General features: G+C 35.8%; 3 protein-coding genes across 3 annotated transcripts; all 3 read right to left on the bottom strand.

Annotated features, from left to right (window-relative positions):
- Positions 1–2,094: 2,094 nt before the first annotated feature.
- Positions 2,095–7,461, bottom strand: LOC142637388 (uncharacterized). Its single transcript, XM_075811670.1, has 6 exons — positions 7,090–7,461; positions 4,722–4,871; positions 3,592–3,850; positions 3,287–3,505; positions 3,014–3,156; positions 2,095–2,555 (listed from the first exon to the last, which is right to left on the bottom strand). Exons 1-6 carry the CDS (start codon positions 7,396–7,398, stop codon positions 2,256–2,258), a joined length of 1,380 nt encoding a protein of 459 aa, XP_075667785.1. The 5' UTR covers positions 7,399–7,461; the 3' UTR covers positions 2,095–2,255.
- Positions 7,462–10,064: 2,603 nt separating this feature from the next.
- LOC142622891 (uncharacterized) lies at positions 10,065–12,569 on the bottom strand. The gene is made up of 2 exons (XM_075796450.1): positions 12,430–12,569; positions 10,065–11,450 (listed from the first exon to the last, which is right to left on the bottom strand). The coding sequence occupies exon 2, from the start codon at positions 11,324–11,326 to the stop codon at positions 10,520–10,522; it is 807 nt and encodes a 268-aa protein (XP_075652565.1). The 5' UTR covers positions 11,327–11,450; positions 12,430–12,569; the 3' UTR covers positions 10,065–10,519.
- Positions 12,570–18,105: 5,536 nt separating this feature from the next.
- On the bottom strand, positions 18,106–18,576 carry LOC142626153 (uncharacterized). The gene has a single exon (XM_075799944.1). The coding sequence runs from the start codon at positions 18,574–18,576 to the stop codon at positions 18,106–18,108; it is 471 nt and encodes a 156-aa protein (XP_075656059.1).
- Positions 18,577–20,890: the final 2,314 nt, after the last annotated feature.

Genomic DNA, 20,890 nt, shown 5'->3' with positions numbered 1-20,890 from the left:
GGAGGATGAGAACGAAGGAGAAGGACCAAGTGGGGTTTCCAAGGAAAGTGATAGCTTTCTTTGTGGGTAACAAGTCATGTTCTTTAAGGATGGAGGACCAAAAAGAAGGTGGTTGCATCAGTAGTATGTGAAAGGCATGCCCGAAAGCTTTGAGAAAGTTGTGACCAAATGGTGATCAGATAAGCAGAAAAAGCAGAAAAGAGACAAAAGAGTAATAGGAAAATCACCTTGGATTCTCACTCTCTCTCTCCAAAGCTTCAGGTCTAGCATGTTCTTCAATATAATTTAATTATTACAGTGCTTGAGAAACCCAGTCTTATCCATACTTCAAAGTGCAGGGCCACAATAATACTCAAGCTACTTATTGGTCTATTTATTTATCGTAAGCCTACCGACATAATTTTTTCATAGCTGCTGAAAACGGAGATAGGAGTTAAAGCTCAGTAATTCATTGCCTAATTAATAATTATCAAGGACTTGGTTCAAGACTAGCTCTCTGCACGATGGTAATATGTATCCACTTTTGACAGTGTGTCATTATCTTAACAGGTTTAGTACACTAAATCTAAGCTTTACCCAATTATTAATGGATCTTGTTATCAAGTACCCTAAGGGCAATTATTAAGATAGAATTTTCAATGTGGTTAATTCACGCTTTCTAAATGGTCTTTTTTTTTTTTTTTTTGTAGAACTTATCCTGCTTCCTAATATAGATGAGACTCATTTTACAGTCATGTTAATGAGTTGTAATGCAAAATTAAAAAATAAAATAAAATACACAATTTAATGATTCATTGCCTTACATGCACCAATTTATTGTGGTGGTGTGTGTATTTTTTTTGGATATATGTGTATAATTTCACTTTATTTCTAAAAGTGTATAAAAATGTTATTTAATAAAGCATTAATGCACCTTAACCATTGCCTTTAGGGCATTCATTAATAAAATCCTACATTTTATTCATCTTAACAATTATCTTAAGAGCATGTGATAATATTTTTCATTGTCAATTGTTCTAAGAAATGATCAATTTAATCGATTATTCATTATACTAGCACGTCACTACCTTAAGATATGAAAAATGTTATAAAGAAGGTTGTCTATTACATTACCCTTCATGTATATTTTATCAAATAGAAGAACTCTCCCTCTCCCCCTTATGTTTATTTATATTTATTATAAAAATATATGGTGTGTTTGTGTTTGTGTTTGTGTCCGTGAATGATGCACGTGTGACGTGTCCATCAAATTTTTTTATTTTTTATTTTTAGCTGAATTGTCCATCATCAGCAAATTGAAAATGAAATAAAAATGTCATTGTATTTGGTATGAGAATTTAGTTGAGGTGGATGACCGTCCAACCAAAAGTAGGTTTATTAGGATCAAGAAAACCAATGCTTTCTTTCTTCCCAATTGATTTTTTTTTAGACATGTTAAATGGTCATGAATTGCATTCATTAGAGTAGATTTCCATTTCCCTAACTAGGACCAAGGATTAATTATTTTGCAGAGAGTAAACGTTGACCAACTGTGTTTACTTCTTGTGTTGAATGTGTCTTCCATTTACCCCCAAAAGGTGTAGAACATGTGTTAGACTTAAACCCCGTGACAGCATAACTATGTTTATCTATAAGCACCTAACTTCCATCAATTTATAGTAAGTATTCAACATTCAAGAGTTGCTTATAAAATTTTATCTGCAGCCTGAAGATTTTATTAAGCTTTTTGAAGGTGTGTAGTAATCAAAATGCCATTGAAATCAGAAGTGTTGAAATAATTAGAGTCCACTCTATGTTGCTATTATGTTTTTTAAAACAGAACATAAAGCATTAACGGCCCAGGCCAGGACCAGTGAAGTAGGAAGGGACGTGCACATACTCATGGTTCTTCTTATGTGGGTCTTTGTATGCAATTTTGCAGAGAATGCCCTGAAGCTTTGTATGCTTAACAATGGCTAGGTACAGAATAATCAGGGCCTCCTACTGGAAAGACCCAATGTAGTTGGGCTCCTACCAACTGCTCTTGTTCTTTACTTGGTTGGTGGGTTAGGTCATGAAACATTGAGAGGACCAGACTTGTAAAGAAGAATTTCCTTTCACAAGCAAAACACTCTCGGTATTGAAACTACTTTTCACATTTCAAATTTAAGAAAGCAGAAAATTGGTTAAATAACATCCTTATAGCCTAAATATACAGGAAAAATTGTAACCCTAAGAGGTGTAATCTTCACAAGTAAATTTTAATTCATTCTGTGTCATCGTTTCCTGCCTGAAACAGTCTTCTTCACGGCTCCCACTGAGACTAAAAACTGATCAAGGGATGATAAGGTCTTCATGTCATCTGGAGGGAAGTAACTGGCAGCCTTTCCCATAAGTGATGCGAAGAGAAGAGAGAGTGAAGGCCATGTGGCATAACGATCACCCAAGAGGTCATCAAGAAATGTGAATGCAGCTAAGAAATCAGACCTGCTTGCATTTATTGGAGCAGCAAAATGAGCAGGAATTACTCTCTTGAACCTCCAGTCCCGTGCAATGCCATCAATCCAGTCCCTGACCTGAATTTTAAAGCACATACGATTGTCATACATACTTTCTTTTGTTTCAGTGAAACGACGGTGTACTTTAAATCACCATTAAAAACTTAGTCACAACACTCAATTCAGTTTCACTACTATAATTTAGTGTGTCCTCATGAAAAACATCCAAGGGTAATTCAAAAACAAAACAAAAAAATCCACACATCCTCTCCTTTAAACGCCTCTTTTGGTTGGTTCAGTTGCAATTAAGTTATAGCATTCAACGTCTAGGCATGAGTGGTAGTTCAATGTTTCTTATGAAATGCTAATGCATATAAACCACCCTGTTATGCATATATTTGGTGTAAAAATGATAGGTAGCCACACTAATCAATGTTTGTCAAAGAGAGGAGCAAAACCTATATTTAAGAGCACCCCCATCCCCCCAAAAAAACATAAAACAGGAAAAATTATCTGCATTGGACTAGGGTAGCTACCTTTTCAGGAACTTTGCTGAACACCAATGTCTTTACAATGGGTGAAACAATCAACTTTTGTGACATCTGAGCAAAGCTAGCATTAGGCTCCAACAGATTTGATGGACCAAGAAACAAAATTTGTAGAACCATTCGTTCCCACCCTGCACCAAAACTCAAGTCTAACTCAATACTTTGTGATAGGTACATACACTTAAGTCGCTTTCACATTTGTCTTAAATCCACTAACAAACACCAAAGAATGTGCTATTTGGATTTCAATAGAGTTCTAACCTTTTTGACGATTCCTCATGTTGTCAACAATTGGTTCCTCCGGAACTTCCTTTCCTTTACTAAGAATTTTAACAGCCAAACCATTCTTTGCAGATGCTAACAAGGATTCTTTACTTATACACTCTGGTGGCTGCCTTGGTACAAAAATTACAGCATCTGTTACAAGTAGTGTTCTTGAACGCTTATGATAGAATGCTACCTCCACATATGGCCCAATTCCTGAAATACTCCACAAGCAAATCAATTATCATTACTTTTGATTCATGAAAACATAGTTAAGGTAGTTGATGCATAGTTTACATTACCAACTTCTGGCGAGCTTAGAATTTTATGTTCAATCTCATCAGCCCACGGGGTTGACGAGTCCTCATCTTTCAAGGTTTTAGCACGAAAAATACCAAAAAACTCAAGTGGCAAATTCAAGGGCCAACTCCATTGCCTTGGGGCCACCCATACCTGAGCCCGAGGGAACTTTCTAGAAAATGGGCCAACAAATATTTTATGCTCATAAGCAAAAGTGGGCAGGACAATGTATTCTACAGGAGCTCCTAACTCCTTCACAAGCTGGCAAAAGACCAAGAGGTCATCAATAAGAACAAGAAATCCATAGAAATGCAAGATAAGCAGAATTTTGGAGGCCAAGACTAAAATAACTTAGATTGAAAGTGTAAAAAAGAGGGATTAAATTAGTATATTGAGGAAGATCTTGCATATGTGGTAATTATGACTGTTGACTTTTCCCGGACCAGTCAATCTTTCTTTATGAACAATTTAGATTTTAGAGTAGGTATCACGTAAGGGGCTGGTTATATTGCATTTTGGAAATACTTTTCTTCCTTTTGAGAGAGAGAGTAGTTAACTTTGTTTTAATGAAAACAGGGAGGCATTATCAAAATGTTTTGTAATTGATGCCCATATAAGTGATTAGGGTCTTGCTGTGCTGATTTTAATGTAAAAAATGTGACCATGATATCTGTTTAAGTGATTAAGATCTTGCTATGATGATTTCAGTGCAAGAAATGTGACCACATTTAATCTATTCACACTCCCTATTTATAAATTATAATACATTGCAATCAACTCAACTAAACAAAACTTTATGTAAAATATTTGGACATAGCTACATAATTCTCTGTTGCCATTTCCCAAAGTGGAGTTCTTAGATAGCCTTGAAAGAATGACCGGTATCATTCAGCACAGAAATAATTTGATAATAAAAGATTCTTTTTAAGTATTTAAATTTATTCAACAAAAAATGCTGTAAGCAATCCAAATAATAAACTAATAATTCAAAAAATCTGAATTACAAGTAGCCAAGTTTTACATGCCAAAAAAAGAGTATAAGAAATTTTTTATGCATTTGTATTTCAATTGCCAACAATCTTAATAGTACACATATTATATAGATTAACAAAATTAAAGAAAAAGATGGAACCTGAATACACTCCTTGGTTGGAGCAATCGGGGCATGGACCCATAATCCACCAGATTTGAGTTTAATGATTGTCATTCGAATGTTCGTGGACACACTGCTGAATCCTAATGCTTGCTCTTGTTCAAATAGCCATATGCAGCCCTTCACAGCCTAAGTAAGATATTCATAGAAGGGACATGTTAGTGCATAAAAAGCAGAACTTCTAACCACATTATCATATGATATGAACACTTTATTACTTCAAGTTACAGTTTACTTTTCAATTTGGAACTAGGCTCTTAGCATGCTTAATGAAATATCAACCTAGCATTTGAATACGCAAGCAGACAAGGAGAAAGTAACCATTCTTTGTTTAGGCATATTTGTTCCTTTTTTCTTGTTCATTCCTCTGGTACTGCTTGCATTCAACTGTATCTAATCTATTGTACTTTCCAATCAAGATTGCACCATTTGATACAGATTGATGCAATGATTTCTGATTCAGAATGCTGAACATACCGATCTAGAAAAATTCTTATCATCATTATACATTCAAGCATCATATAGAAAAACTAAAGCACACCACGATCCCAACCTACAGAGTTTACATAGGCTACCATTAAAGGTTCCTCAAAACAAATAAAAAATAGAGACTATACTTAAGGTACCTAGAGAGGTTATGTTAAGTGGTGAAAGTTAATAGATTTGACTAAGGATATGCATGATGGAGATATAACAGGTACAAGAAGAAATGAAGGCATCACAAATAAGTTTCCTATCACCATTGATTTGCATTAAGTTCATATCTTTTAGCATTGGTAATGAATGAGGTCACTAAAATCGATTTAAGAGAAAGTCACTTGGTGTATGCCTTTTGAAGTTGATATAGTTTTAGTGGATTAAACAAGATATGGAGTTAATCTCAGGTTAGAAATTTGGCCAAACGCTTTGGAATCTGAAGGGTTTCGATTAAGTAGGACTAAAATAGAGTACATATACGTTTAATAAAAGTAGAAACAATGATGAAGGGGCTATAAGACTTGATAGTCAAGAGATACAACTTTTGATATCTTGGATCAATAATTCAAAAAAATGGAGAGATTGAAGAGAATGTGAATCATAGGATAAGAGTAGGGTAGATGGAGTGGAGAAGCACATCAAGAGTATTGTCTATTGTCTCATCGTAGAATACCTATTAAGTTAAAGGGGCAGTTTTATAAGACTTCTACAAGATCAGGTATGCACTATGGATTGAGTGTTGGGTTGTTAAGAAGCAATATATTTATAAAATTAGTGCAACTGAAATGAGATATTAGGGGTTGCTCCTATTGATACAAAAAAAGGAGAGAGAGTTGCTTTAGATGGTTTGGTCATATTTAAAAGAGAGCGATTAAATGCACAAGTGAGTTGATTCAAGTTGAGGTAGCAAAAAAGGTGCATAAAGAGCAAAGAGTAAATATCACTTGAGTTCTGTCAAGAGCAGGGCAAGGAAGGGAAATTCAACATAACTTTTGTACTATCAGCTTGCGTAATAAATTTCCATTGTTATAGAGTTAAAAAGTAAATTTCTGCATCTTAAAGATGATAGATCCTCCATGATTAAAACTTGCTTAGTTGTTTTGACAGAGAATCATTAAAATATCTGGCAATCAACCAAGTGGTACTTGGACAAGCTGTAACCTATGAAAGAAAATGGAATCCACTATCTATGAATTGGACCAACAAAGTATGCAAGAAATCATGCGCAGTGACTGCAGAGGTTAAGTGAGTTCATGAACCATTTTTTGGAAACTCTATTTCCAAAATCATGTTTCAGGAATAGTAAAAAAAATATGTGGTAAGTTGTGATTGGTAGTGTATAAAGTGGAATACAAAAAATGGACGGAAGGATTTGTATTCATGTTTCAGAAGCCTTGAAATACTGGCAAAATCTTACCACATATAGACACCACACTATCTCCCCCTAGTAAAATCATATGCTTGCCAAAGCCATAATTTGGATTAACTAAGCAAGCATATGGGAAACCATGACAAAGAGACAAGTGATAAACTGATAATAGACAAATCACAGACCACAGAAACTTATTAGACCACTCAGTTGAACACAAACATATAATACAAAGATCTTTTAAAAGATAGAAAAACAGTTTCCCTTCTTAATAAGTGAAGCCAATAAAGAAACAGCAATCAAAGCAATACAGACAAAGGCAATAAAGTAATAGTACAAAGCCAGCTTGGTAACAACGATACAAATCCTAAGAAATTCCATATTGGAAACAAATGACAGCTAATTCCAATAAAATGAAGAGAAAACAAAGAAGAAATCAAGAAAGCTAGCTAAGAGAAACATTAAAATGAATAAAGTGAAGTTGAAGGCAAAGAAGCAGACCTCAGTCCTTATAGTGCTCCTGTTGAGAAAAGGGCCAAGAGGGAAAGGAAATCCAGTGAAGTTGAAATAAAACCTGCCACCACGATTGGTTGTGGTTGTGGTTGTGGTTGTGGGTGTGTTGGTGGCGAGGCTTGCTGAAGGAACCACCAAACTGATGGCATGATCTGCATCTCTTCTCTTGTTTCTGGGTTTTAGCTGCTTCAAGGAGGACCCACCAAGGAAACTACAATTTGGGTCTCTCAGAGAGACTGGGTTCTGCTTTTGCAAGATAGAGGATTTTGGGGAAGGAACAGCAATGGTTGCCACCATTTTTTTTGGAACCCAAGGCCACTTTTCTTTACCATAAACCAAGTCTAACTAACCAGTTGGACTGTTGGAGTTTGTACATAACAGAATCTAAGGTTTCAATTCCAGGTTGTGTTTGTGACACGTGGGGGGTCTATGTTGGATTTTCCTACGTGGATTTTTAGATTTATTGTGCATGGTGGAGGAAGAAAAAAGATAGAGATCACGCAGAAATGGAAATCAGCATAACTTTCTAGAACCGTGAATTTAAATTTTTAAAATTTGTTTTTAATACAATTGTTAGATCCTCAATTCCTCATAAATTGCAACTAAATAATGTTATGGATATAATATTTTCTTAATTATTGATATGATTTATTATGATCGGAAAAATATTAATTTTATTTGAGTTATTATTAACATTATTTTAATTAGGTATCAATCACATTAGTAGTCTGTGAAAGAAGTTGTGTGGTTTGCAACCAGGGCAGAGCATTTCTTAGTATTGTCTGCTTCCTGCTCTAAAGATTGATCTTCGCACTTTGCACGCTATTGGAGGAAATGTCATCTCTAATTTTTATTCAAAAGTTTGGTAGGGTGTTGAGTACTTGCACAGCATTACATATTTGCCTTTGGCTTAGGTGGAGATTTGGCTTTAATGCGGAAAAGCAATTGGTTAATGTCTCTGTCTAAATGAGGTCATAGCAATAGCATCATTCCAAATACAATTAAGACCAACAACATGCATTTTTATTTTTATTTGGGCGGACAAGATACATATGGGAAGGCAATGCACGCAAGTTTTTGATGCATGACAATCAAGTGGAAAATAAAAGAACAATAAAATTAAAAGATAAACACTAAACAAGAAACTTAGGCATCAACATCTAAGGCCTTAGGAATTAGCTCCCATTAGAAAATTTACAATCTAAAATTTCATTAATCAATCGTCTGTCCTCAAATATAAATAGACCAAAAGTTTAGACACAGTTGAAGCTTCTAGGAAGTAAAAAGATAAAAGATAACAACTAATGGAAACTAATTCTAATTGAACTCAAATACAAATCTCTGTCTAATTTCAAATCTAATCCTTATATAAAAGTCTACAACTATCCAATTTCCTATGAGATAAATACAAAAATCTGGAAATGTAAATTCTAAAATAATTTTGGTTTTGCTCTTACATCGGTTTCTACTTGTTCAATCATTGGTTTTGCTCTTAGTTAAAATTATATCAGATATCTTGGAGCATATTCAATCTTTTTTCTTTTTGGAAAGCCTCTCATCTCATGTTCTTAGGCAGTGGCATGCAATATTACGAGTATTTTATTTTTATTGCCTTCTCTTACTAGTTGGGCTTGTGATTGTAACTTTCCGTTTTGGGCACCTCAGATGGAGATGAGTTGTATTCCCGCTTTATTATGGAATAGGAATAACACTTCTTATTAGGCAAGAAAACAGGGTCAGGATGTTGCACCGTGCTAGCCACAACACAATATCATGGCCTCCGCTTATACAGATCATTCCTGAATTCAAGGAATTACCAGATTTATACAATGGATATATATGACCTTGTCCCTACACCAGAGCTAGTTGAAGAACCATGGTCAAAATTACACACACTGTTCAGTAGACAAGCAGTTCAAGGGAAATGTTGTTACAGTGCTGCAAATTTTTAATGAACACTCTTGACATCTATATACCTGATTCAATCTTGCTCAAACTAACCAGACATAAACTAAAAAACATAACTATAGACTCATCAGAACAGCTTTACCGGTCGCAACTTCAAATTTCATAAATCCAGTTTTTACATCCACCACGACCTCTATTTTGTCTTTTTGAAAAGTAAAATAATTTCATTTGAGAGAGGAGCTAGGGCAAATGCACAAAAAATGCAATAAACCAGTGTTAATAAACTATACTCTAAGAATTAAATGATCTAAAAACTCCAGAAAAGAAGACGCGGGATCCTACCCAAGCTAGTCATCCAATTATACAAATATCTTAAAACAAATTGCTTAAGAACATGATTTAAAAATTCAACGCCATCAAAAGTTCAACTGTTCATCTCTCAACTAAATTGTTCACAATACTCATTGATACAGCTTTCCATTTCTTGGAACTTATGTTAGAAATTACAATAAAATCTTCCTAGCAAACATTCTAGCATCCATTGCAGTCTTCGGCATAACCCAAGCCACCCTGAATAAAGTACACACAAATGACCAAATATCCTGAGCCACTGACCTATGCTATGAAGTAGAAAGTGCTCCATGGACTCCCCTTTATTCTTGCACATACAACACTAGTCAACAATCACAAGACCTTGTTTTCAAAGATTGTCCACTGACGACCTTTGGTGTTTTGCCCAATGTAACTGCAAGTAAAACAGGAAAAAAAAAAAAGAAGAAGAAGCAACCTTCTGAGGCTCCTATCACCCCAAATGCTCCTCTAAGGAATAAAACTCCTTTGGATCCTCTCAAAAGATCATAGTACAAACTAATTTCAAACTTCTACAAACTGATCCTCTATTTGACCAGACAGAAAGTTGAATACAGCAAATCAAACAAGACAAGAACACAAACAAATCCAGTAAGCTATCATCTACAGGCAAAAAGTCAATCAGGAGGTGTATAATGCAAAGAACTCTGCCTGTGACTTAAAACAAATAATTATAAAGGGGACATAAACCAATATTAATTTGCTTGATCCCAAATCTATCATCTACCAACTATAATTAAATTACATAACTATAATATAGAAATATTCCATATCAACAAATGCTCAAGCTCTTCATATATGGTCTTCATGCTAATTACCTATTACAACTGTATAAATAACCTTAGGACATCCACAATCCAACTATGTCTAGGAAAATGAAAATTCACTTCAAGGCTTGGATGCACCAACACTATAAAATTTCAGTCATTAATATCACAGCCATTTCATACCAGCCAGATTCGAAAAGCACTAAAAATAAATCTGAAAATGAAAGTCTTGAATGGTACTGACATTGAGCATTGGGGCAGCCTTACAGAGGAAAGTCGTCGAATTATAAGTTTCATGGTTCTTTGGATAGAGAGGTTGCATTTTTATAGGAGCAAACATCTATTCACAGCATTTGCAAACCCCAAATAGCATCTCAAGTGATGATTTCTCTCACAAGCCAATCCAGACTAGGATATGCAAAGTACAGAACGAGAAATGACGGGAGAGCAAACAGAACTGTGACAAGTATGTACAAAGCCAAGATGGCTGCACTAGCAGGTATTGCATAGAGGACGATCAGAAGAAATATAACAACCAATGGGAATTTAGCTGTCAAATGAACAAAGAAAATCAGCGACTTCCGAAGGGAAGAGTGTAATGTCTCCACACTGAGATAATTACTGAGACGACCATGGTCATGGTGGGATCCTGATGGCTCAGGATGACGAATATATTGTCCCCTCCTGAGGTTACCATTGCTTACTTGACCTCCAATTGGCAAATTTCCATTTGTAGGCCAGTGTGATTGTTGATCCCTAGCGAAGGAAGAATGAGACTTCACTCTGTCACCATGCATGCTCTCAACCATCCAGAGAAGAAAGTAATTCTTGCGAGGAAACTTGAGATTTCCCCTGTAAACCAGACGGAAGGATAAAAGATTGCACCATGGGCAGGAGATAAAGAGTGGAAGCTGAATTGGTAGAGTGGGAAATTTCACAACAGCCCATTGCAGTCCCAGAATGCAATTTTTACAAAGGGTATGGCCACACCATAAGACATATGGTACATTTTCAACGATGTTAAAGGATTCCCAGCATATTGGGCACTCTAGTCCTTCCTCTCTGCTAGCAATAGAAAAAGCCTCATCATCAGAGCATTCAGAAGCAGCTTGGGTTTGGTTAATAGAGTCATTTTTCGGTCCAATATTTCCAGCTATGCAATTGGATGCAAAACTCCACATTTTAGTATTTGAGGAACAATGACCATAAAAATAACATCACTTGCTAAGGTTGCCACAGAAACCTTGAACCAAGGTGTCTATTACCATAATGACAACTGGAAACACGTTGCTCCAGAAACTTAACCTGAAAGAGAAGATACAGAGTAAATTTGTCAAGCAAATCATCTAGTCTGCAGCATGTTGGTAAGAGATAAATTACTCATACACGGTAGTTTAACATGGTATCAAAGTAAGAAGTCCCGAGTTCAATTCATCTCTCCTCCACTTTACCTTTCATTTAAAATCCCACGTGTTGAGCCTCATCTATTAAAAGGGAGTTTGAGCTCACACGTGAGAGTGTTAGAATTATGCGGTTAAATGAATAAATTTATCATTTCCTGCTTTAAACTTTTGGGAGAATCAGTAAATTAACAACCACATAAGAAACACTAGTAGTTGCTTTAGATCAAAATTCACAATTCCAAACAACATATACTGCAACATCTAAAAGTTTCCTCTATCAAAGCAACGCCTGAACCGGTTATCAGTAACCTTGGGGCTGTTTAGTACATGTGTTTAAACACATATTTTCAGTTTTTAAACAATGTTATAAGCATTTTCACACACTCTTCGCCCACACGTATTTCCAAAAAATACAAACAGCATTCCTGTTAGTAGAACAATGTTACCAAATGGCCCCTTGTTTCCACAACAAAACTAATCCCCCAATTCAATTTCTAGAACCTCAACCAAGTTTCGAATTGACACAAACTACCGAAGGGTCAAACTTCGAATCAATACTGCAAAATAAATAAATAAAAAAACAGTTTTTTGTTCGTTTTGACGAATACCCATTTCAAAATCCAACCCAAATCCAACATGGGTCTGTGGAAATTAGCCTTTCCAACAACAAAAAACCTATGCAGAAACGCAAGAAATAATCACCATAATGAAAGCTACAAACCCATACCTGAAAATCTAGGACAGAAATGGAGCAAAAAAAAATGAAATTGGCAAAGGATCTGAACAATTCAAAGCATGATAAACCATATATAATAGTAAAGCTAAAAAGCTCAGAGAATGAACAGATAAAAGAGAATTGAGAGACGATCTTATATTGTTACCGATTTGTTGGGTTGAAGCGCTATTTTGCTAAGAGAGAAAAAATAAATAAAGCTTAAGCGGGTTCAGAATCCAATCTCTCTCTTTCGTTATTTGTCTTAGGACTGAGAATCTTGGGCTGTAGCTGAAACTTGTGAGAGCGTCCACGATATGAGGCATAAACTATTTTACAAACACACTCATTTTTCAAAAACACTTTCTTACTTATTTTTGGAAAAAATAGTAAAATAGCAATAATTTTTAAACAATATAATTAGTAGTTAAGATTTATAAACTATATTTTTTACTAGCATCTCGAGTCTAAAAGACTCGATTTTGGGGTTATAAATTGAGTCTTTAATGCTCGATTTTTATTTGTCTTGACGCGCATTTTTCCACGCGCGACTACTGGAAATCGTTCTATGACTCGATTTACAACCCAAAAAAATTTGCTCTAAGTCCATCCATTCCCAGAGCAAAACCCACCACACAAAAAAAAAAAAAACACGAAGGCGAGTAAGCCCACCTGGGCACGCTGCCTGGGTCGCGCAACCTGCCTGGGTCCCAGGTCACGCGTCCAGGCAGCGCGCCCAGGTCGCGCGCCCAGGCAGCGCGCCCAGGTCGCGCGCCCAGGCAGCACGACCCAGGTGGGCTTACTCGCCTTCGTTTTTTTTTTTTTTTTTTTTTTTTGGTGGTGGGTTTTGCTCTGGGAATGGATGGACTTAGAGCAAATTTTTTTTTTAGCTTGTAAATCGAGTCTTAGAGACTCGATTTTCAAGTAGTTGCCACATGAAAAAAATGCCACATCGGACAGAATCAGACCATAAAAATCGAGCATTAGAGACTCGATTTATAGCCCCAAAATCGAGTCTTTTAGACTCGAGATGCTAGTAAAAAATATAGTTTGTAAACCTTAACTACTAATTATATTGTTTGAAAATTATTGCTATTTTACTATTTTCTCCCTTATTTTACGCTATAATTTCATTAAAATATTAATATTTCACTATTAATTTTTTATGAATAATTTTCTCGAATTATTTCTATTTTTTCTTTATATATATAAAAATTAAAAATAAATTTACATGTATTTAAATAATAACTGCTTTACATTATTACTATTTATATATATAAAAGTAAAAAGATTAAAAATAGGATCATTCTACCGTACCCTCTTTATTTATTTTTGGAGGGTATGGTACCTGCACAAATTCTAACCATTAATTTTGTGTTATTTTGATCTTAACCGTTAATTTAGTTTTAGTGGCTACCGGTTACTAGTAAAACAAGTCAACATATATAAACCAAAAATAATTCAGATGGGACATTTCTCAATTTTTCTCTTGCGTTCTCTACATCGTTGTTTCTCTCTCATGTTCTCCACTGACACTCCTCTCAGATTGTTTCTTCTTGCATTCTTAGGTGAAGGTTTCTTCAAAGATGAAAATCGTTTTGATATTAAAAGATTGAAAACCAGAGAAGAAGAAAGTATGCTTATGGAGAGAGAGAGAGAGAGAGAGAGAGAGAGAACTTCTTGAAATATCTTTGTGATTACTGTATTGAATCAATCGAATTGAACACTGTACAAAGCTCTACATATATACTAACAGAATGAAGAAATACTAATCTACCAAACTTGCACAGGGCAATTACAGAGTGATTACATTAGTCATAGCACGTGTATCACCCACTTGTGAACATAAATAACAAATATTGTCTAAACTACAAGTCACTTAGCTCCTTATGTCGTTTTACACATCACACTAACAGTTTGCTCCACCTTGCTAGCACTTCACTATTGCATCAGTTACTTCTTGCTTTACTACTGCTCTAACCTTGCCTTTAATATCTTTACATCCCCCCTCAAAGTTAGCACTAGATCCATGTATATTGATTATGCTCATTTTGTCAAGTAAGAAAGCTAATTGTTGAGCATTAAGAGCTTTTGTAAGTAAATTTGCTAACTGAGTATGAGTGAGAGTATAAAACAATTTAATCACTCTATCTTGTACTTTGTCTCTAACCAAGTGGCAATCTATCTCAATGTGCTTTGTTTGTTTATGGAACACATGATTCTCCCCTATGTATATTACAGCCTAATTGTCACAGAAAAGCAAGGTTGGTTATGGATGATAACCTTCAAGATCCTTCAACAATGCAAGTAACCATGTTATCTCACACACTGTCACAGCCATTGCCCTATACTCAGCCTCTACAGATGATCTGGAAACAATGAACTGCTTTTTAGACTTCCATGAAATCGGAGAATCACCTAAGAAAATACAATAGCCAGTTGTTGATCTTCTAGTGTCCACACATGCAGCCCAATCTACATTAGTATACCGTTTTAAATGGAAATCAGACCTTAAGGACAATAGGATTCCTTGACCAGGACAGCCCTTAACATACTACAGCACCTTGTAAGCTGCATCCAAATGGGGTTTTCTAGGCTTAGACATAAATTGACTAAGCTTATGCACTGAATATGCCAAATCTGGTCTTGTGATAGTGAGATACAATAATCTACCAACTAGCCTTCTATAAACTCCAGGATCAGGCAGCAGTTGTCCTTGATATTTACTTAGCTGTAGATTTTGATCCATTGGAATTTTGCAAGGCTTACAAGCTGTCATCCCTGCATCTTTAAGTATTTCAAGGGCATACTTTGACACAAGGTTATCCCTTTTTCTGATCTAGCAACTTCAAGACCAAGAAAAAATTTCAAATTTCTAAGGTCTTTAAATTTGAACTTCTAATCTAGGAACACTTTAATTTCTTCCACAGCCTTGATATCATTACTGGCAATGAGAATGTCATCAACATAAACTAATAAAGCCAAAAATGAATTGTGAGTCTTCTTAGTAAACAACGAGTAGTCTGACTTAGATTGTTTGAAACCATACTGCAAAATGGTGGATGAAAACTTGGAGTACCATTGCCTGGAAGCTTGCTTGAGCCCATATAATGACTTATTGAGCTTATAGACCAGTCCCCCCTTGTAGTGAAACCCCTGTGGAAGCTGCATATATACATCCTCATGCAAGTCACCATGGAGGAAGGCATTATTGACATCAAGTTGAGTCAAATACCAACCCCTAACAACAGCAACAGCCAACAAAGACTTGACTGTAGTCATTTTGGCAACAGGGGAAAAAGTCTCAGTAAAGTCAAGACCCTCCTATTGGGTAAACCCTTTAGCAACCAAACGTGCCTTGTACCTCTTAACACTGCCATCTGATCTATATTTCACCCTATAAACCCACTTACAACCCACTGCCTTCTTATGAGGAGGTAAATGGGTGAGAGTCCAAGTATTGTTAGACTTTAAAGCAGCAATTTCTGCATCCATTGCTTCTTGCCACTTAGGATGTTTGACAGCCTCAAAGTAGGACTTAGTTTCAAGAATGTTAGTGATAAGGGAACAAAAATTAGCATAAGATGGGGATAGTTTAGAAGTAGACAAATAAGAAGACAAAGGATATTTGGTACTTGAAGGTGGAGAGGAGGAACCTGACTTGATGGAGGATGTGAAGTGAGTAGATTGATCATAATGAACTGAGCTGCATTTGTAACATTGCAAATAGGCAGGAGGCTTAGAAACCCTTTGCGACCTCCTTAGAGATGAAGGAAGAGGAGAAACATCTAGAGTAAGAACAATATCTGAAGTTGCAGAAGGAATGCTAGGAGTAATACTAGAATTAGGCATAGAAACAACCTCATTTGTAGGCTGAGAGTCTAGGATAGGAAGTGAGGAAGGATCAGAAAATGAATCAGAGGTAATAAGCACATCTGTAGAAGGAATAACAGGATCCTGTGCAGGTATATTATCAGGAATAGGATCAGAATAGGGAAAAGAAACCAAAGGATCATGGGGTGAAGCCACTGAAAGAAACAAATGAGGTAAAGGTATATTGGAATGAGAGAAAGATGAATGGGATTTGAAACAAAAGGAAAAAAAGTTTCATAAAAAATCACTTCCCTTGAGATAAAGACCCTTTTAGTTAACAAGTTAAGAAGCTTGTAACCTTTAACACCAAAAGGGTATCCAAGAAAAACACAAGGGACAGATCTAGGATCAAACTTAGACCTATGATGAACCAAAGTTGAAGCAAAACAAAGACAGTCAAAAACTTTAAGATGTTCATAAGAAGGAATTTTGCCATAGAGTTTCTCAAAAGGGGATTGATTGTGCAAAATAAGGGAAGGTAACCTGTTAATGATATGTACAGCAGTCAGCACACACTCACCCCAAAGATAAAGAGGGACATTGGACTGAAATTTTAAAGCCCTAGCCATGCTTAAGATATGTTGGTGTTTCCTCTCCACAACTGAATTTTGTTGTGGAGTGGCTACACAAGAATGCTGGTGGATAATACCATTAGCAAAGAAGAAGTCTTTCAAGAAAAATTCAGGAGCATTGTCAAACCTAAAAACTTTAATTTTAGTGTGAAACTAAGTACATATCATGTTATAAAATGAAACAAGTAAAGGTCTGGTATCTGATTTACATTTCATGAGATAAACCCAAGTTGATCCAGTGGCATCATCAACAAGGGTCAGAAAGTATTTGTAACCTTCTTGAGTAGGTTTAACAAAAGGACCTCAAACACCACAATGGACAATATCAAATGCATTATGAGAGATATGATTAAAAGATGGAAATGGAAGCTTTTTCTGTTTAGTAATAGGACAAAGAACACAATTTTTATTGCTTTGGAACTAAATTACATCAGGAAGATGATTGTGCAATGCACTGAGCTTATTATCAGAAACATGCCCAAGTCTAAGGTGCCAAAAATATGGCTTAGAAACAACAGAAATGCTAGAAATAGAATGTACAAGGGAACTAAAAATAGACTGCAAAATAGAAGAAGCCCCTGATATAGATGTGCAATCTGATGAAGCTTGCAGCAAGTAAATATTATTGTGCAATTTACCCACTCCAATCGTTTTCCAACATGACAGGTCCTGTATGAAACACAAGTTTGAAAGAAAAACAAGACAACAAGATAGGGATTGTGTTAATTTGCTAACAAAGATTAGATTGAATGTGAAAGAGGGAAGACAAAGAACATTGTCAAGAACTAAGGTAGAGGTTACTTGAACTGTTCCTATGTGAGTGACAGTGACTTTTTCACCATTAGGCAATTGAACAAAAGTAGAAATAGAACTAGTGATCTTGGTGAATAAAGAAATAGAATGAATCATATGGTCTGTGGCCTCAATATCAAGAACCTAGGTCTCATTATTGAAGGTAGTCATGTTCACAGCATTGACAGAAAACACAGAATGATGCATGCTTGAAGACATATTTTCTTGAAACAAATTACAAACATTACCTGATGCAGCAGCAGGATTGATTGCAGAATTAGCTAAATGAACACCTTCACATGAACCATTAGAGTCTTTCCCTTCTACTTGTAACCTGGTGGAAAACCAACCAGCTTGTAACACTTCTCCTTAATGTGACCTAGTTTGCCACAATAACTATACATATGCCTGCCTTTCCCAGTGTTGCCTTTGAAATTCTTGCTAGTATTACCAGAGTTGTGAGTAAAGCTTTGATTTCTAAGAGCAAGAGCAGTCGTTTCAACTGATGAACCCAAATTGAAACCCAAGGATCTTTCCCTCTCTTCTTGAATCACTAAAGAGAAAGCCTTATCTATTGAAGGAGTAGGTTCCATCATGAGAATCTGAGTTCATACTTGAGAATAAGCATCATTCAACCCATTGAGAAATTGCATCAGTGAATCTTGATGCTGAAGAGTGGTGATCTTGTCATTCACACCACAAGTGCATTTTCCATAAGAACAGCAAGGCAAAGGTCTAAAATTTAGCAATTGATCCCACGAAATTTGAAGCCCTGTGAAATAGGTAGTGACAGTTGAATCACCTTGCATCACAGTAGAAATTTGCTTCTGTAGCTGTGAAATTCGTGGTCCATTAGCTTGAGAAAAATGATTCTTGAGTGCATTCCAAACCTCAAGAGCTGTGTCCCTATAAATCACACTAGCAGTGATATGAGGTGAAACACAATTCAAGATCCAAGAGGGAATCATTGAATTGCACTTAGACCATGCCTTCTTCTCCAAAGGAGTAACGGCCATTGAAGCAGTGATTGATCCATCAACAAAGCCGAGTTTGCTCTTAGCATCCAAAGTCATCTTCATTGCGCGAGCCTAGGTAGGATAGTTATCCTTTGTTAATGGTTGTGGAACCAAGATCGGACCAGGTGATTCACCATGATGCAAAAAGAATGGACTATGAGGATCCTCCATTGGTGTAAGCTCACATTGTGTGGTTGAAGATGAAGCTTGTTGAGAATTGGACACCATTGAAACAGATTCAAGCTCTGATACCATAAAAGATTGAAAAACAGAGAAGAAGAAAGAATGCTTATGGAAATTGAAAGAGAGAGAGAGAGAGAGAGAGAGAGAGAGAAAACTTCTAGAAATATCTCTGTAGTTACTATATTGAATCAATTGAATTGAACAATGTACAAAGCTCTACATATATACTAACAGAATGAAGAAAAGCTAATCTACCAAACTATGCGCAGGGCAGTTACAAAGTGATTAAATCAGTCATAGCACGTGTATCACCCACGTGTGAACATAAATAACAAATACTGTCTAAACTACAAGTCACTTAGCTCCTTATGTCGTTTTACACATCATGCTAACAGTTTGCTCCACCTTGCTTGCACTTCACTGTTGCATCAATTACTTCTTGCTTTACTACTGCTCTAACCTTGCCTTTAATTTGTTTACAGATATCTTAAAGGTAAGGATCAAAACAATAGTAAAACTCTAATTTCAATGTCGTTGTTTTGTTTCCTTTTTTCTTTATTTTTAGGATTACCCATTTGTAAACGTAGATATATGAACTCTTTATTTCATTGATTTTCTTGTGGGTATTATGTTAGTGTATGGGGTGGGTGAGGAGGAATCCTCAATCTTCTTCATGCAATTTGTGTTGTTTCATTCACTCTGGTTCTATCGCCCAATGTTTGTGTTGTTTGGGTTATTTCAATGAGTTCTTTGGGTGTGGTTGTGAATTTCAGAGGGCTTTTCAGTGGATATTTGGGTATCTAATTTTTCTGATGAGTTGTGCGTGGTTATTCAATGAGTCTTCTGTTTTCTGTGGGTCAGTGGGTTTTCATTGGGTCTTGGATTTTTCTGTTGATCTCTCTTGTTCTATCGTATCTTTATGTTGTTGTGAACTAAATTTTATTGTTTATATTTCCTCCAGGGAACAATTACAAGTTGCAGAGAAATTTTTGTTGTTGTGTTATTTATAGGATCAACAACCAATGTGTGTTTGTGTTTCTTAATAAAGATTCTGCTTGATTATTGCAATAAAGAAACAGGAGTAGCAATCTTAAACTTTTTTATCACATAATGTTTCTTGCTTTTAATTTGTATTATTGATCTTATGTCATTGATCTTATGTCATTAACATACATATTCATAACCCAATCATTTTATGGTACTTGATATACTATAAAAGAAAAAGGAAATTACTAAAATGTGATATACAATTTTTGTATGCCAAACTTCAATTTCTTTTTATTTTTGACTAGTAATTGGAATAAGGACATGTCCAATTAAGTCACAAGATTTGTGTACATTCACTGTGTTGCTATTTGATCTGTTTGAAGGATCTTGATTATGCATGTGAACAGTTCAGTAGTAGAATATGCATGTATATTCACAATGGACTTCTTTAAATGGAGGTGCAAAATGAGGCGATTAAAATTTCAACAAATAGTATTTTTTGTTGCAATAGGTACCCTAAAAAATGTTTAGGGATGCACAAGGGCAGCCTACTTGTTTATTTGACTAGCTTGTGTGGAACTTGTGTGTTAACTGGGGTTGTGAATCTGAAGTCCATTTGCAACTTCTTGGCATGCTCCTAATGGCCTGTTTGGAAGTTTAAAGAAGGAAGAGGTGTAGAGTAAAGGGAGGGAGAGTAATTCAATTACCTTGTTTGAAAGTTTTTTAAGGAAGGAGGGGGAGAGATTTGGAGGGGTTTCAACTACTTCTAACCCCTTATTTTTAATTCTCCCAAATTGGAGAGGTTTGGAGGGAGAGTAGAGTAGATAAATTATTGTCCAAATGAATTCCCCAATTTACCTTTTTTAAATTAACAAAATTACAAACCGATTATATAAATAATCTTTGTTTGTTTCATGAGAAAATTGAAGGTGAATGAAAAAAATAATTGAATCTCACTATTTAGATGCCGCCGAGTCATGGGTCGTTAACGACGACGTCACTAGGTCCTTGTCGCTCACGGCGATCAATCTCGAGTCGGTGGCTGTGCACGAGATTGGGCATTTGCTTGGGCTCGGACATTCATCGGTGGCGGTGGCTTTAGATCAGTATCTGTTGGGAGCGATCGTCGTCTTGGTTTTCGCGCTTGTCGTTGCAATTTATAGTTTTGTCACTGCGAAGAAAAGGTCACTGGAGTAGTGCGAACTAA

Source organism: Castanea sativa, chromosome 1 (assembly GCF_040712315.1).
Source record: "Castanea sativa cultivar Marrone di Chiusa Pesio chromosome 1, ASM4071231v1".
Lineage (NCBI taxonomy): Eukaryota > Viridiplantae > Streptophyta > Magnoliopsida > Fagales > Fagaceae > Castanea > Castanea sativa.
This window is presented reverse-complemented; position numbering and strand designations above follow the sequence as displayed.

Bases quoted from the DNA above. Each gene is read 5' to 3' on its own strand.
- LOC142637388 (XM_075811670.1), bottom strand. From the start codon at position 7,398: ATGGTGGCAACCATTGCTGTTCCTTCCCCAAAATCCTCTATCTTGCAA. The intron at 3,506-3,591 runs GTAATGTAAACT...GGAGTATTTCAG, and splicing joins TCTAAGCTCGCCAGAAGTTG to GAATTGGGCCATATGTGGAG. The intron at 3,157-3,286 runs GTTAGAACTCTA...GTTTTGGTGCAG, and splicing joins CATGAGGAATCGTCAAAAAG to GGTGGGAACGAATGGTTCTA.
- LOC142626153 (XM_075799944.1), bottom strand. From the start codon at position 18,576: ATGAAGATGACTTTGGATGCTAAGAGCAAACTCGGCTTTGTTGATGGA.
- LOC142622891 (XM_075796450.1), bottom strand. From the start codon at position 11,326: ATGTGGAGTTTTGCATCCAATTGCATAGCTGGAAATATTGGACCGAAA.